The sequence below is a fragment of the Ornithodoros turicata genome, chromosome 3 (assembly GCF_037126465.1).
Source record: "Ornithodoros turicata isolate Travis chromosome 3, ASM3712646v1, whole genome shotgun sequence".
NCBI classification, from domain to species: domain Eukaryota; kingdom Metazoa; phylum Arthropoda; class Arachnida; order Ixodida; family Argasidae; genus Ornithodoros; species Ornithodoros turicata.
The window spans coordinates 35,022,983-35,041,612 of NC_088203.1; the positions used below are offsets into that span (position 1 = coordinate 35,022,983).

The 18,630-nt window shown below is 45.8% G+C and overlaps 1 protein-coding gene across 3 annotated transcripts in view; it reads right to left on the bottom strand.

The window, feature by feature from the left end:
* LOC135390204 (acetylcholinesterase-like) overlaps positions 1-15,520 on the bottom strand; it is a 36,125-nt gene extending 20,605 nt beyond the window's left edge. For 2 of the 3 annotated variants that reach the window (XM_064620164.1, XM_064620162.1), the window contains exons 1-2: positions 15,332-15,520; positions 5,712-5,965 (exon numbers count right to left, since the gene is read on the bottom strand). In XM_064620164.1, the coding sequence (XP_064476234.1) occupies positions 5,712-5,965; positions 15,332-15,397 (320 nt within the window). In that variant the 5' untranslated portion in view covers positions 15,398-15,520. Of the gene's footprint in view, positions 1-5,711; positions 5,966-14,108; positions 14,314-15,331 lie in introns of those variants that run through there. The other variant, XM_064620163.1, reaches the window with a different exon arrangement.
* Positions 15,521-18,630: the final 3,110 nt, after the last annotated feature.

Sequence of the window (18,630 nt, forward strand, 5' to 3'; positions counted from 1 at the left end):
TTCATTGTATCTTGAAATCAGGGTGTCGAACCGAACCCGAACCCGAACCGAACCCGAACCCGAACCGAAAACCGTACCCGAACCGTTATTTTTGCCGGAACTGAACCCGAACCCGAACCGAAATTTTCGGAACATTGATGGACCCGAACCGGAGCAGAACCATAAAAAACAATAGCGGTAACCGGTTCGCAACAAAACGGTTCGGACATAGAAGTCAGCACAAGAGTTCCTCTTTATCTCCGAACGAAGACACATCGGTATCATCATCACGCGCCTATATCATGGATTTCAGAAATTTTCACCTACCAGTCAGACGACGACGTATAGTAAGTATACTTTCAGCATCTTTTTAACATGTTGAAGCACAGTTGTCCTTGTGAGCGCCGCGGCTGGCGCCCCACGCACGCGGTGATGCGGCGTCTACTCTTCAGAGACGAGGTGCCACGCGGACGAATGCAACAGGAATGGAGTAGGCCAGTTATGTAGCTCTACACGACGAATATGTGATCAAATAAGCGCCCAAGATTTCTTTTTACACGTGAGCAGTAAAAATTAAACAAGTCTGAAACATGAGAAGTGGAGAAGGGGCGTACGCAGAACGGTGCCTGTTTGATTGGTCGTGGTTTGAAAAGTAAATGTGGTTCTGCTTATTGGTAGTGTAGTTGTGTCGTGATACATTGCCTTTGTGAGGTGGATTAACTAGAGCTTGGACAGAGTAAGGCTGGCAGGTTTATTTTCGACATGCTTCAGTACGGTTTCAGATCGATTCACGCTGCGAAGGCAGTGTGCCGGCAAGTACTGTCGTCTATCTTACGCTGTCCATCTTATTAGGCTTCGTTTAAGTTTATCTTGCTGGCACTGTGCGTGTGAAAAAGAGATTTTGGGAATAGAAAGTAGCGGGACAACACCGCTTCATCAGCGTGGACTCTATTTGCAATAAGTGTTCATCCATTTCTTATTTCTCTCGCTAAAGAGCTACCTCACCGCTAAAGACGTCAATGCAGACAACAGCAGTAAGCTATTAGCCACGCATTTCCTGATAAAAACAGTTTTATGGAACATATAAAACGGAAGCGTTGAACCGGTTCGGTTTTTGGCGTGGCCGAACCGGAACTGAACCGGAACGAAATCAAAACAACGCGAACCCGAACCCGAACCGAACCCGTATTTTTTGCGGTTCGACACCCTGCTTGAAATGCATATATGCAAGAATAAATGTGTGGGCTGCCGCTTCAGGTTCAGACACGTGTACACCTAGAGATAAGGTTTGTGCGATAGGAGGAGACGCCCCTGTCTCCGAGATGTTACTTAAGCGACGGTGGAAGGCAGCGGGAGTTAGTTTTTCCTCAACTGGGTCTTGAGGCGACACGACGCTACTCTGCACTAGAACATGTAAGACAAAAAACCTTGTTTCTCTTGTTCAATTGCTGTGTTCGTGTTCTTCGGGGCTGCGGCGCGTCGATTACGAAACCACCCCGGGTTTGTGGGCCGCGGTTCCCACAAATGTTGAACTTGGAAAATGTATATCCTCTTTATTCATAGAGCATAACATCACCTATCTTCCTTACAGAAGCATATCGTGTTACTTCTTTGTCACGCAGAATGCACAAGCAAGACACTTCTATACCACTAAACATCACGTTTGACATGATTCAGTTGGTATAATTTCATAGACAGGGTACACCAGGGCTGAAGTTTCAAGCTCCAAATCTTCATGTTGCAGTTTGGAAACCATACATGTGTAGTGCAAGAGGGCCCTCGCACATTAAAATGTAAGATGGGAGTCACTGTTAATGCAAGTGACTCCTATGAGAGAGACTGACGCTGAAGAAAAGTGTGTAAATTGCGGAAAGTTTCATAGAAGATCTTCAGAAATCGTGCCTGGTTTCACGGCAGTGCTACCACACTCCCTTATAGATGACGATGATAATGATTGGAGTTTCAGATGTTCAGCTGCATTTTTTGCAACTTGCTCCACATAACAAGCATGACAAAGTCACCAGTGTATGGCAGGCCCCCGTCCCTACGCAGCTTTGTTCAAGCTGCAGTTCTGTTCAGCAAAAACATGTGAGTACGCAAGAAGAACATTCAATTTCACCTGCAAATGAAGGAAGAAACAAACAAAAAAAGAAGTGCTGTACTTGAAAAGGAGATAAGTCTTGTGTCTCAAGGAGGTGTTACCACTTACTAAGTAACTTGATTAATCTTACATCAATACCTAGATTAACTGGCCTAAGCGTGATCTAATTGCGTGAAGTAATTGCTTGGGATGCTTCGGTGTGTTCATATTTGCAAGGCATTACGTCGAAGACACCACTGTCGTTCACTAAAAGACAATTTCTTGATTGATATAAATCACACTAAACACATACGCGTGTCTAAAACAACCACTGTGATTGTACTGGGCGATTTCTTTCTACCACGCGGGTATATCCTTTCTGGGACCGTTGTGTTGCTGCCAGACGTGTTGCCTCACCGGCTTGCGCCTTTACGGAATAAAGCTTTTCCGTTTGTCACTTGCTCTGGGTTAAGTTCCTGAAGACACAACATATTTCTGGCGACGAGGATGGGATGTCCGACCAGAACCAGCTATGCAAGATGCAAGCAAGGCAGAAGACAGCCTCTCAGATGGTAAGCCTGAGCATCGTTAGAAAGATGGCAACTATCGTTACAAGTGGAGCCCTTCGATGAGTCCGTATCGGACTGGGAGTCCTATCAGGAAAGACTCACTGCTTTCATTCGCGCGAACCAAATTCCCGAATCTAATCAAGTTGATGCTTTTCTGAGTATGATCGGGCCAAAGACCTACAAGCTACTGAAGAGTTTGTTAGCGCCAGACCCGCCGACAAGTAAAACCTTGGAAGAGCTCAAGAAAATTTTGCGCGACCACCTTTCACGGCGACCATCGGTTATTGCTGAAAGGGCGAAATTTCACAAGAGAGTGCAGCAGGAAAATGAGGGCATAGCAGAATTTGTCGCAGAGTTGAAACGTTTAGCGGAATACTGCAATTTTGGAGCAAATCTTCAGGAAGCTCTACGAGATAAGCTCGTTTGCGGATTGTTACGGTTGGACATCCAGAAAGCTCTCTTTACGGAAGATGAATCTCTGACTTTAAAGAAAGTAACAGAGAAAGCACTGTCACTAGAGTTGGCAACTAAAAACGCGACAGAATGCCATTCCAACTACGTCGCTCAACCCATCATCCAAGCGATATCAGTGAATGAAAAAACCGGGAAGCAGAGGTGTTATCGCTGTGGTTCAGATAAACACGGCAACGGAATGTGTCCTTTTAAAACTGCTGTCTGCTTCCATTGCAGAAAAACGGGTCATATCAAGGATGTTTGTAAAAGCAGAAGCAAGAGTTCACACCCGAAAGTTCAGCGGCAAGTCAACAAGAGACAAGGGCACCAGCTGAAGAAAGAATTCAAGTCGATGGGTGAACTCTACGAACCTGAGCCAGCGCTGCAGCGGCTTGACTCAGCGGGGAAGAACGACCCTATCTACTTTACACTGAATCTGCAGGGCGTCCCACTTCGCATGGAGCTGGATACCGGTGCGGCTGTATCGGTGATTTCTCAACAGCAGTACCGCTTGGTGAGGAACTGTGCCCCATGTCAGCAAGAAAGGCCTCTGCCAACGCAAGCCCTACTACACCCATGGGCCTGGCCGACGAAGCCTTGGTCGCGTCTCCACCTAGATTTCGCCGGCCCATTTCAACAATGCAACTTCTTAGTAGCAGTGGATGCCCATTCCAAATGGCCAGAGGTATTTATTATGCGTTCAACTTCTACAGACAGCACCCTAACGAAACTCAGAGAAATGTTTTGACGTTTCGGATTGCCAGAGGTCCTGGTATCAGATAATGGTCCCCAATTTTCCAGTGAGCAGTTTAGAATTTTTGTCAAGCAAAATGGGATAAAGCACATAAGATCTGCTCCATACCATCCATCTACAAATGGACTAGCAGAACGTTTTGTACGGACCATGAAAGAGGCCCTTCGCAAGGATGTTCACCGACCTCTGGAACTTCGTTTAGCTAGCTTTCTCCTTGCTTATCGCAATACGCCTCATGCTACTACGCAGCAGTCACCGGCTTCGCTACTCCTGGGTAGGTCGCTACGAACCAGGTTGGACCTGCTGAGACCAGACCCAGAAGCCACCGTCCGGTATAGACAGTACAAGGGGACCCATCGGAGGCCTGGCAAGCCGAAACAGTTCAGGATTGCGGCAGAAGTTTTTGTGAGGAACTTCAGAGATGGGCCGAAGTGGTTAACTGCAGTAATATTATCCCGTTCTGGACCAATGTCCTACGTGTTGCAGGTAAATACACCAAGAGGAAATCAGGTCTGGAAGCGCCACGTCGACCAAGTCCGGTTAAGGGGTGCAGCTACGTTGGAAATCGACGATGCTCTGGATAGCTCAAGTAGCGCCCAAGTCTCTCTCCCACCTGACAACATAACTGACGGTACTCAGCCGAGGGACATCGTGGGCCAGACTTCTGTCGAAGAAACGGCGGAGCGTTCTCTCAGTCCCAGGCAAGGCCCAACAGATCCTCTGAGGGACCAAGCACTGGAAGGCGAACGACCTTCGCCTGAAAGAGCAAGAGAACTCTCCCCAGCGTTGCCTCGGTATCCACAACGTCAGAGGAGACCCCCGGACCGATATCAACCGTGACTGTGTAGTGCCTTGAAACTGAAACTTTTTTCTCGAGTGTTTTCTTTTGTTTTTTCGAGTCTAAGGCTGCCGGACCCTTCTTTTCCGTCCTGTTTCGCGGTGTTTCTGCTTCGCAAACAATTATAAACTTTGCACTAAGTGTGGAGGAATGTAGAAGCTATCTTATCACGTCCATGACTATCTTCTTATCTCGTCACAGGTAAACACCTGCTACACGTGTCATGTCAGTTTACCTTTTTTGGTATCGTAGTTTCTGCACAGCGCGCCGCCGCTATCTACTTAAAGAAATGCCGAGTGTAGCCGACGGTTGTTTTTGGTTGTTCCCCGGGAGCGGTAACGTGTTGCTGCCAGACGTGTTGCCTCACCGGCTTGCGCCTTTACGGAATAAAGCTTTTCCGTTTGTCACTTGCTCTGAGTTAAGTTCCTGAAGACACAACACGTTCTTTGTGGAACAATTTTTTGGCCAGAACGCAGCACGGGAGATTATGTACATGGTTGGTTTAATCTCATTTCGTTTCTTATTGAAATATTGGCTGGGAAACACCCTGTAGTACAATCCCCACCGCTGCACTGCAGTGACGGTATAGTTTCGGAATGCAAAACATAACGTAATTAAGAATCGAATGGCAGGACATCTGTGAAACACTGTTAGGATACATCAGTATACTGGCACCTTACAAAATTGTGTGTCGACAAACAACGATCAACGCCTGCAGCGCAATAAATACTCACAATCTCTGTTGCCTCCCATTGCTTTCTACGGGCACACACAGCGCTTTAGGGCCTCCCAACATGGCGGCCCGAACGCGTGCCTCTCCCACACGAGCCCCTCTCCCATGCGCGATCCAGCCTTTTTACATAGAGATCAGGGGTTGCGGCTTCCATTGTCTGAGAAGATCCCTCAAACTGGAGACAGAAAGGTATAGCCGGAGGAAGTTGGGCGCACCCCAAAAATACCCGAAGGAGCACGTCCTAAGCGTGAAAGAATCGTCCCGCCACAAGACGGCAAACAACTCTACAACTGTTCAATGCATACCTTGTGTGTGGCCTGGCGAACTGTTGGTTCTCTGACTTGATGCCAATGTTTCTGGAGATGGATGGCGGGACGTCGTGAACAGACATTCTGCGCGACCTGCTGGCGTCCTGGAAGACTGGGCGGTCAGCGCTGATGGGCTCATACGGTGCGCACAACGGCATAGTGTCCCCTTCAAAGAATGACAACTTTCGGCTCCCAGGCTGAGATTGCTTCGTAGAGCTGATGACAGATTCAAACCTCTGGTCCCATCTCGCCTACGACAACACACGTTAGACAAAACATTCAGCGTCGGGCATGGGATGAATTCATAGGTTTTGTGAGATCATGGCAAAAATGGCACTCTCCTCCACTGGAAAGCAGGCGACTTTATTATGTAAATGTTCCATACCCCACAAGGTGTGCAAGGGAAATACGCCTAAGTTGATTGAGTCAACCTCTTCAAGGGATCGTCTTGCACACTACACAGCATCAGCCATTGGAGCTGCTGCAGGCAAGAATTATGCCGTTTGATGGGGAATTTGCACAACGACGCTGGACTGATGGGGGAAAGAAACTGTCTTTACTCTGTAGATGGGTAGAAATCCAGCGAACCGGTAGAGATGTAGGAAGGGAGTTGCCTCAGGACAGAAGCCGCCGATATTTCGAACAGAGACTGTTCTTCTTCTGGGCACCGTCCTCATCATTGGCATGGTATTTAAAGGGGTAGGTGTGACGTGTTTAAAGGTTCATGCGAACTGTGGGTCAACAGCCCGGAGGGAAGAAAGGTCCGTACGGGTTTTTACGGCGGGAGTGAATGGCTGCTTTGTTAGGGTGTGGAGGGGATTTCAGGGGGTTCATGGTCACCCATGAACGCACTTTGCTCTGTCGACATTATTGTTTACACCAAGCAGCTTACAGGAAACATGTATAATAGTATAGCATATCATCCTTCATCTGAGAAGGCTTTGCATTAATTAGGTTAGACCCGGCCAGTTTAGGTACGTTAGTTGTAATCAGATTTCTCCAGTGCCCCGTCCCGCGGTTGGTTAGACTGCGCCGCCTTGTCGCCATCGAATCGCGCGTTTTTAGCTGACGTTCGAATGGCTTGCGGGGTATGTTGTGTTCCTACTTAGCTTGAAAATGTGATTACATAAATATGCGCATTTTGGTCTATTCGCGACAGATGAATCAAAGAACATTCGTACAAGCGCCATGTACGGATATGCCATCGTAGTGTGACAGGCGCCTTTCTTTTTGTTTTTTGACGTAACAAGCGTAAAGTCAGGAAACGTGTACGAATATCTTTTAAAATATTTGTGGCGCCTAGACCACAATAAATCGAAATGAGGATTATTTATGACAAATTTCGATGCAGTTCCGCAGCCGGGCTTATGGCTTTTTCTTACAGGAAAAAATAATAATAACATTACAAAGTTGATACAATCGGAAAAATAGGCGTTGATTGACATTAAAAACGACCTCGACTGTCGTAAAACACGTATGAAAATGTAATTTAATAGTGCTTTTTTGCAACAAAATCCCCCAAATTCGTCAATGACGCAGATAAGCAGCGCCACAGCAACGTAAGTCTCATGCCGGAAGCGCGACAGTGCCCACTATTCACTAAATGAGCGGGAAACTAAGGTGCGAACACCAGAGAGTACATCGGACGCAGAAGACGATTTTCGTTCGGAGGCTTCGCTTCACCGATTCACTCGAACGATTTTTCACTAGGACGCTATCCCTAATATCATGTAACTCGGAGTCGCATATCGACTTATCGCCACAAATCCCCTCCGACAGGGCCACGTCAACCAATCCACCGGTCGGGATAGGTGCGATAACTCGATACGATACGCTTCTGTCGCATTCATCTACAGGCACTTATGGCGACTAAGGAATCCTCGCTGCGCTGGCTGCCAGCTAGCGGCATTGTCCCGAGGACACGAATATGCCCATGCTGCAGCCAGCACGTCCTGGACCAGCGAACACCTGGCTTCAGGGCACTCGTTTATCAACAAGACACGTGATAGCATTAACTTACTCGTATTCTAGAAACCAGAACTACGACATGGCAAAAAACATTGGTACAGATTGGTACAACGCACACTGGTACCAACGCAGATTGGTACAACCATTGCAGAGAGCTATGTGGTAACATTCTATTTACTTCGACATGAGCAAGATTGGGGCGACGGCCATGGCGTAGAAGTAGATAAATACCAAAAATACAATAAAGGGAGCTCGTAGACGGGAGATGGGTGATTGACGGACTTACGAATACGACGGACTTACGTATAAATCTGCCCCGAAATGTTATTATTGGGTGATTGGCATGATTGACCTACATACAGATGATCTACGATTGCAAGTTTCCCGGAATAACAAGCGCGAAGCGGTAATATCACTACCGCAAATCGAAAACATCGTAAAAAAAAGAAGAGCTGTAGAAATCATGAATTGCTGGAAAGGCTACATGGAGCTTGATCAGAATGGGTTCGATCACTTGACAGTAACCATAGCTTAAACTAGATTGATCCTGCACAGGGGCCAACAACGAAATTGTGTCGCAGTGAAGCCTACTCATACAAAAATTTGCAAGGCAGGGTGCCAAAAATGGTAACATGGAGGAGCATTTGTTAGTGGTTTCATGGCGCCTTGATTGTAGACACTGCAATCACGACACGTTTGACAGAATTTTGCAATACATTAGCACAGCATATCCAGGACTGGACTTAAAAGTCTGCCGAATTCGTTTTCCGATACGCCGTCCATTATGGGTGCCCTTACCAAGCAGGCTGTGGTGAGAACTCAGTGTTACATACTTCTCGCATCTATGTAATACATCAACCGCAACTACACTAAATCTTCAGTTTTCAGCGGCTTACTCATTGACAAACCCTCCAGGTGCACATGTCTGACTCAACCTCAGATTTCAACACATCAAACACGCACGAAAACACGGCCTAACCTCACCTCTGGGTCTCCAGTGACTGCAATACTCAAAAAGTGGCCTAACCTAACGTTCATGTCGGACGGCACAGCACGTGAGCACAGCCTCCAGTGAGTCCAATACACAAAATGTGGCCTAACCTAACCTTCGTGGCCGATGCACACTCTACGTGAGCACAGCCTCCAGTGAGTGCAATGCACAAAATGCGGCCTAACCTAACCTTCGTGGCCGATGCACACTCTATGTGAGCACACCCTCCAGTGAGTGCAATACACAAAATGTGGCCTAACCTAACCTTCGTGACGGATGGACACTCTACGTGAGCACAGCCTCCAGTGAGTGCAATACGCAAAATGTGGGCTAACCTAACCTTCGTGACCGATGCACACTCTACGTGAGCACGGTCTCCAGTGAGTGCAATACACAAAACGTGGCCGAACCTAACATTCGTGACGGATGGACGCTGTACGTGGGCACAGTCTCCAGCCAGTGCAATACACAAAATGTGGCCTAACCTAACCTTCGTGGCCGATGCACACTCTATGTGAGCACACCCTCCAGTGAGTGCAATACACAAAATGTGGCCTAACCTAACCTTCGTGACGGATGGACACTCTACGTGAGCACAGCCTCCAGTGAGTGCAATACGCAAAATGTGGGCTAACCTAACCTTCGTGACCGATGCACACTCTACGTGAGCACGGTCTCCAGTGAGTGCAATACACAAAACGTGGCCGAACCTAACATTCGTGACGGATGGACACTGTACGTGGGCACAGTCTCCAGCCAGTGCAATACACAAAATGTGGCCTAACCTAACCTTCGTGACGGATGGACACTCTACGTGGGCACAGCCTCCAGTGAGTGCAATACACAAAATGTGGCCTAACCTAACCTTCGTGACGGATGGACACTCTACGTGGGCACAGCCTCCAGTGAGTCCAATACACAAAATGTGGCCTAACCTAACCTTCGTGGCCGATGCACACTCTACGTGAGCACAGCCTCCAGTGAGTGCAATGCACAAAATGCGGCCTAACCTAACCTTCGTGGCCGATGCACACTCTACGTGAGCACAGCCTCCAGTGAGTGCAATGCACAAAATGCGGCCTAACCTAACCTTCGTGGCCGATGCACACTCTACGTGAGCACACCCTCCAGTGAGTGCAATACGCAAAATGTGGGCTAACCTAACCTTCGTGACCGATGCACACTCTACGTGAGCACGGTCTCCAGTGAGTGCAATACACAAAACGTGGCCGAACCTAACATTCGTGACGGATGGGCACTCTACGTGGGCACAGTCTCCAGTTAGTGCAATGCACAAAACGTGGCCGAACCTAACCTTCGTGACGGATGGACACTGTACGTGGGCACAGTCTCCAGTGAGTGCAATACACAAAATGTGGCCTAACCTAACCTTCGTGACGGATGGACACTCTACGTGGGCACAGCCTCCAGTGAGTGCAATACACAAAATGTGGCCTAACCTAACCTTCGTGACGGATGGACACTCTACGTGGGCACAGCCTCCAGTGAGTGCAATACACAAAATGTGGCCTAACCTAACCTTCATGACGGATGACAACTCTACGTGGGCACAGCCTCCAGTAAGTGCAATACACAAAATATGGCATAACCTTACCTTCGTGGCCGATGCACACTCTACGTGGGCACAGCCTCCAGTGAGTGCAATACACAAAATGTGGCCTAACCTAACCTTCGTGACGGATGGACACTCTACGCGAGCACAGCCTCCAGTGAGTGCAGTACACAAAATATGGCCTAACCTAACCTTCGTGACGGATGGACACTCTACGTGGGCACAGCCTCCAGTGAGTGCAATACACAAAATGTGGCCTAACCTAACCTTCGTGACGGATGGACACTCTACGTGGGCACAGCCTCCAGTGAGTGCAATACACAAAATGTGGCCTAACCGAACCTTCGTGGCCGATGCACACTCTACGTGAGCACAGCCTCCAGTGAATGCAATACACAAAATGTGGGCTAACCTAACCTTCGTGACCGATGCACACTCTACGTGAGCACGGTCTCCAGTGAGTGCAATACACAAAACGTGGCCGAACCTAACATTCGTGACGGATGGACACTGTACGTGAGCACGGTCTCCAGTGAGTGCAATACACAAAACGTGGCCGAACCTAACATTCGTGACGGATGGGCACTCTACGTGGGCACAGCCTCCAGTGAGTGCAATGCACAAAACGTGGCCGAACCTAACCTTCATAACGGATGGACACTCTACGTGGGCACAGTCTCCAGTGAGTGTAATACACAAAAGTTGGCTAACCTAACCTTCGTGACGGATGGACACTCAACGTGACCACCCTCCAGTGAGTGCAATACCCAAAATGTGGCATTAACCCAAAACGTGACCGCGACGGCACGTTGAAGTTAAATATGGAAACAATATACCACGCCAGCTATGCGAACGCCATCTAAAGAAAGTGTGATGCCGATGCGGCGGCACAGTCTAAAGCTGCACTCTTAAAAAAAGGGTGTACTTTAACTCCTTTTTTGCCACATATATAACACCCTTTTGGAGAGTACAATCACGCTCAAAAGGGTGTCTCCTCACTCCCTCAAGGGGGTAGCATAACACCTTTCTCCCTACTGGAGAGTAATATTACTCCCCGGCAGGGAGAAGGTGTTATGCTACTCCCTTGAAGGAGTGAAGAGACACCCTTTTTTTTAAGAGTGTGGGATCGCCTGTAGCAAGCCCAGGAGGCTCCCCACAAGTCACCAGACAAACGTAACCTAAACTAGATTAATGTGATCTAAAATGGATTAAATCGCCGCCACCTCAGCGCGCCCTCGAGCAGTTTCAACTACTTCATTGTGAGATTATAAATGGGGAGCTTAATCGCCAGGGGCGATCCTCTACCCCATTTCTACCCCATTGCAGTATCATTGCTACAGTAAAGGCCCACTTTGTCTTTGTAAATTGTTCGTTCATGAAAATGCGTTTGTCACACAGATATACACTATTAATCTGGCTGCTTTTAGGGCCACGTTGAAAATGCTGTAACATCTAATTTAAAAGTTACACTACATTTTTGACAACGTTACACACCTTCTATATGTATGTCACAGTAGAAGGTACTCGTCGGTAATATAAGTCACTGGCCGGGTGCCAGATGGTGTAACTTGTAAATATTTGTGTTCCCTATCCATAGAAGTAACGGTGGTGTTACTTATAGGTTTTACCCTCACTTGAGCGTCCTTGGCCACGGGCTGTGCACGTGGTTTTCCCCCTTTCGTTCTTCACCATTCGCCCCTTGACATGCAACTGCCTGCAGATATTGGACGCCATTTTTTTACACTGAAAATTTACCAGTTTTGACATCGTATGAGTTTCTTCATTTCGGAGGTTTTCGGCTGTCACCAGCTCGAACTCTGCTGACGGAGGTCGCGCTGATGTGTCAAAGGTAAACTGTTTCTATGCTCAACACGTTCTGCATGTCATTAAACGCACAAACTGCTTTTTCAGGCATCATGCCGTTCTCAGGTACGAACGTTCGCGGTGTTCGCATTGAAGGTGCACAGGAGATGAATGCGACTGCCCAGAATACATCTCTGTGACAGCAGAAACTGGAAATCATAAACGCATATTCCGCTGTTACTGCTAGCATGGAACCGGAAGGTACTTGGCACTCTCTCAAATCGGTAGGAATGTCGATTTAGTTGAGGCTGTACCTTTGCTCAATAGAAGGAGAGGAAGATGTAATTTTTATGCGAACAATTCCATTGACACGTGAAGAGACACGATAGCAGCGCGCACGTGTGCGCAGCGAACACGTCCGCCTACCGACCATGTTCTCTCATGCCGTGTAAAAGCAACGCTTAACCCCGCATCAGTCGCTGAAGGAAGAACAGGCATTGAGATGCTCGTTAAAAAGAAAAAGAGAAAGAAAAACAGTAAATAAAATAACGTTCAGAAGACAGCGAAAGGAAATGGAACTCAACAAGGAAAAAAAAAAAAGAACTAGGTTTTAATATCGTACCTTGGATATAATGTATAAGCTTGAAAATTGCTTGAGATGAGTTTCAGTGAAATTCATTGACCTTCCAGAAATTCTAGAAGATTCTCTTTTTTGCAGCGTAACGATTTTGCCGTCCCTTGACTAGACCGAAAAACGAGACGAACTTCCCGATTATATTAAGCGACCTAGGGCATCTTTCCTCACGCCATGAATATTTCTGTCTGTTGATTTTATTGATTGAATTAATGCGTTAGTAGTGAATTTACCGACAAGCAGAACTGAAAACACGGGCGCCTGGTGCAGCTTTAAGCGAAAAATTCACGATGCGGTGGTCCATAGCGAAAGCGAGATTCTTTGCGTGTGATAGAATCCTGCATTACGAATTTTTCTTTTAATTTTAGTTAGGAAAGTAAAACAACATTTAAAGTTGAGCATCGCCTTTCAAATTTATTTCGCTCTGAGGACGCGTTCAACCTTTTTCCGATGATTGCTATATTCTCTCACTTGAGTAACTTGAGTGTCACTTGTGCATTCTGTGTGCGGCAGAGCCGTTCCAAAGACTATTTTCGGATTTTGTAATAATGGTAGTAAATATATGTAAGGGAACAAAAACTACTGTCTGTCATTTCTTGTGGTCTTTGTACACTGACATCAACGTCATCACCACGTAACTCAGGTCGCTATTGAAAGCCAGTCACAAACGCTGACGTCTGAGGTGGACCTGACTTGCTCTTATAGTTAGTCCTTTCGTGGCTAGCTAAAGGTCTTAATCGCAGCAGTCTCACAGATCAGTCTTTATGACTGGCATTTAATAGCGACCTCGTCCCAGAAATTGAGGTACGGTGCCCGACAACGGATTACGGGACACGAAGTCGGCGTAATTTTTCCTCAGCGTGATACTGTGGTCGTCTACACGACAGGAGAAGTGGAAAACAGAAGAACCATCCGTTACTGCTTCTGCTTTTCACTTGTCCTCACGTGTCGGCGGCGGCACTGTCACGCTGAAGAAAAAGTACGCCGACCTGGCGTCCCGTAAACTTTTGTCAGACACTGTATCCTTCACATAAAGATAACGGGAATATACTTCCCTGAGGCTACGATAGAGCCTCTAAGCAGAGGGTACAGAATTCAAGGCAACAGTAACCTTAACAGAAAGGTAACGGTGATAATTCCATAAGGCTACACACAAGCCTCTACATAAGGGTTACACTTTCTAAAAGGGACCGTACTCTAAACATCAAGGAAACCGTGATATTTTACACCGTAGGTACACCGTAGCTTTTACTCAAAAGAAACGAAAGGGAACACTGAACACTTCTAAATAGCGATAATTTCTTGGCCAATTGTTTGCCTTTACTATAAGGGTACGAAGCTAAGAGTGTAGTTATATTCGGCAGCGCTTTAGAGATCCTGGCGGCAGGCCGTAACACTTCGTAAGAGGCGCAATCTGCTACTTACCGTTGTGTCGGCATTTGATTGCATGGTTCGACACCCTAAGCTGCTTGACAGCGTCTGCGTCTGTCGGCAATTCTTCACGCGAAGTGCAATGCGAAGCCTTCCTACTTTTTCTTCGACTCAAAATGTGCACGAGGACATGCGCATGTTCCTATGTCTGACTTCTTCGTCGAATCATCGAGGTGTAGTGGCAAAGCCAAACCAGTACTGAGGGTGTGTTCCAATAGTTGGCTATATCAGAAGGCGTCTGACTTGACCACTAGGTAGACGTCACAAGGAGCGGATTTCGAACATAGTTTGCGCCACGTCCGCCGTCTGTCGGACGACGTAAGAAGTATGTTCCGCACTTGAATAAAAGCTGTAATACGTCAGTTAAGGCCTCCTCACACTAGGGAAACTGCCGCAGAACAGGCGGTGAAAAACACTACCGCGCAGATCTTGTGCATGTGTTCATGGTCTTATCACACTGGGAAAAGGAGAAACACGGAGCAACAACAGTGCTGGCTAACATTGCTTCGCAAAACGCCAATCACGAACAACCACCCTGTTGTTCTAACTCCGCTGCCATATGGCGGCCTCCATGGGGCCTGTGTCTACAGCACGTGTGTATTTGAAGGATGTCTCGAAGCAAAGGCTACCGGTAGGCCTAATCTACGGTTCGCCTGAAATTTTTCGGCGAAGTACATGTAAGTTTTGACTCGTATAGCTACTGGGAGCGCTTGTAAGGCGGATGTTCTCTCATCAAACCAACTTTCCCACGCATTGGACGCGTCATACCGTCTCTTCAATGTGTAGTCTGCCGCGCCTTTCTTTTAATTGTTTTTTCCAGTCAGAAAATTTTTGAACCTGCACCTGTACCTGTCGTCCTTTGTTCCTATGTTTCACGCGGTGTATTGCAGGAACTTATTTAATGTGAAACAGTCAACACATATAAGCACAACATTTTGTCATTGGCTCCGTGCCCCAACTTTCCTGTATGTGCTGTGAAGTGCACGTGTTTCTTGCATTACTTTTCCATGCATGGCATGCGTCATACCGTCTCTTCAATATGGACTTTGTTGCGCCTATTTTTTTCAGTCACGCCATTTTGGATTTACGTACGCAGCTATGAGTACTTGCCGTCCTTTGTTTCCAGGTTTCACACAGTGTATTGCAGTAACTTATTTCTTTAAAACTGGCAACAGAGCTCGGTATTTTGACTCACGATACTTCACGATCACAATCACCTGATATAGTGTACGGCCATTCCTGTCGCACGCGTAGTCAGCGGTGGTTTCAGTGGTGTCCGTCATCCCATACTACCAGCAAGACTCTTTGCAGCGCCGTGCCATACTGTACTCACTCAGCCGAGGATCGCTGGTTATCGCAGACTACCACGCTACCAGGAAAAACACTTTTTCAAGTCATACTGCTGATTGCCCTCACACGTCCACGATATTATAAAACCAGATCATGAGGCATTACTAGTGTGCTCATACGATAGATATAACAACACACCTCCCACCCCACAGCGCAAGTGGCTGACTCTGTATCATCGCTATTATGATACCTGAGCGGTCTGTGAGAGAAAACAGCTATTTCATTTTTGAAGGGATAGGGGGTATGTTATCATAAATGGCGACAGTTTATTGGTTGTAAATTCTGACATACAGATAGTAGTTCCAATAAAAAGCAGGTTCGGCGCGATCTTCGGTTTGATCGTCGTCAAAGATTGCTGGTTTCGATGTGCTGAATACTGGCGTTCGGTGACATTTGGTGTTTAGTGTCTGTCCTCCGTTGCGTAATGACGGCCTCATCTGACAATCTTGTCGTCTTGGAGGGCTTTATGGTACCTGACTTGTTTAAGACCACTACGAGTATGTTGGTAGCACGGCGTACGGAGAGAAGACGTATATTTATTTATTTATTTAATATTTGTTTTGGCCTACATAAGAGGCTGGAACCAGCAACAAAAAGCCACTGCACGTGGCTTGTCGAGGTCACTGGTCCCATACAGCAGCTCCAGCGTAACATGCACTTCAATAATAATAACAACAACAACAAGAAATAAACAACAATCAACAACAACAATTCTACTAAACAGGACAGAAACAATAATGAAACTATGCTACACTATAGACATCTCCCAAAATAGAATAAAAGTCAAAACAGCATAGAAGAAAACAGAAGAGAAGAAAAAAAATACAACTTGGCAACTCGTAATCAATAATGAAACTACAATGCACTATAAAACAGCTCACAGGTTATATAATCACTATGTGGAGGGAAAAACAATTAACCCTATTTGAAGTATTGACGAAAGCTAATTGTGGTGATCGGGAAAATATTTAAAAATGGTATGCCTGGAACATTGTGACAGTTCTAGAGTGGTTGTATTTAAAAGTGCCGGAAGAGTATGTTTTAGCATTTGCTTGCCATAAATTGTTCTACATCTTGGAACAGTCCATCTTTCATGATGCCGGGATGGATAGAGAGGTGCTTTAGGAATCAAATTTCCAATATCCTACGTTATTATTTAGAATTGCGGCCCTATAGGCTAATGATAATTTCTAGTCATACAACTGGGGTATAGGAATAAGATTATGTTTTAAAAAAAGCCCATCTGTGGTGTGATGATATGACAGACCCTCAACAAGACGAAAGACGAAAGAACTTTTTTGAACTACAAGTAATTCTTGTAAGCCACTTTTGCCGGGTTTGCCGATACCAGAAAACAGTAATTTACATGGGAGTACACCAGGGCATAATAGAGTAGAAATAAAACCTTCTGTGGAAGTAAGTGTCTGTTCCGATAAATCATTCCAACAGCAGAAGATACTTTTGAGCGCACGAAATCAATATGTTGTCGCCAGCTCATTAATTTGGTGAAAAAAAAAAAAACCGAATGTTTTAACAGATTCGACCCCCTCTACGTAGCCCCCCCCCCCCCCCAGAAAAATTTGGGAGCACAGACTTGCATTCTTATTTTTGAGTTGAAATAAAATTGATTTAGTTTTACGTACATTGATTTTCAACTTATTAATTTCAGACCAGGTATATAATCGGTGAAAAACATCATTGGCTTTCTGTACAATTTCTTGACCATTATCACCAACAAAAAAACAAACTAGTGTCATCAGCGTAGACAATAAACGTGGTTACTGGTCATATGTTAACGATCTCGTTTATATACATATTAAATAATAAAGGCCCTATTATGCTTCCCTGGGGTACCCCGCACGTAACATTCTTAATAGAAGAACGACTACTGTTTATAAGTACACATTGTTGTCGGTGTTCCAAGTATGAACTAAGAAGAGAAAAGCAGACACCACGAATACCATATCGAACTAATTTTTGTTTCAAGATAATATGACAAAGAGACTCGAAGGCCTTTGAAAAGTCGACAAACACACCCAGTGTAAGCTTTCGATTTTCAAAGTTTCTAAGAATAAACTTTCTGTTTTAAGAGCGCGGTTTCAGTTGATCTTTGTCTACGAAACCCCATACGTGTTGTGATGCTGTGATAAACGATTTTTTTTCAAGGAATGATAATAGCCTGTTGTATATGATTCTTTCGAGGGGTTTTGAGAAAACTGGAAGTATTGAAATAGGGCGATAATTGGATAGTTCATTCACATCACCACCCTTGTGTAAAACAGAAACCTTAGCAATCTGCAGTTGCTTTGGGAAAACACCAACTGCCAAACAACGATTAAATATATGTGCCAAGTAAGGTATGTCGCGCAGAACATGTTTTACCGGTGCAATCTGCATATTAAAGAAAATCAGACACTTAGAGCTATTTAGCGTGGAAAACGCAGATATTATTTCATTGAAAGATGGAAGTCACTGAAAAGGTTAGCCAGCTGCAGGACTCGAACCCACATCTTCTGCATTACCGTTCCAGGGCTCCACCAATTGAGCTGAGCTAACACACCTCCCCAGCGACTTCCAAGGGCGCGTCATCTCAAGGGACACATCAACCACTCTCTCTCACTCATCCCCCTTTCACTCTTACATTTTTCTCACTCATACACATAGTCATACGATGGGATCGACGCAAGCGGCAACTGTTGAACATGAGAGAACTGATGTTCTCAGGCTGGAACAACATAGAAATGACAAATACATACAAAGCCTCAAATTGCCTAAGAAATGAACGATGAATCGAAATTTAATCGAAAATTAACGATCATCGTTAATTTCTTAGCCAATTGAGGCTTTGTATGTATTTCTCCTTTCTATGTTGTTCCAGCCTCATTATATCACTTCTCTCATATTATTTCGGTGTCATCAACCGGTAGGAGGAATATTGACTGGCTAGAATTATACGGAAAATCATCACAGACATTTGTCGGTTGATTATCATTGTTGTGGGAAAACAAACTCGCTAGGTAAGTGTCGCAACACTCTGCCATATCAACGCCGTCTACTGTTTATCCATTTATATTAATCTCGTTAGCCAAAGGTGAGTTTGTGCCCCTGTTCAACAGTCTATTCAGGTTATTCCATATAATATTTTAATGCTTAGTCGACTGGGTAT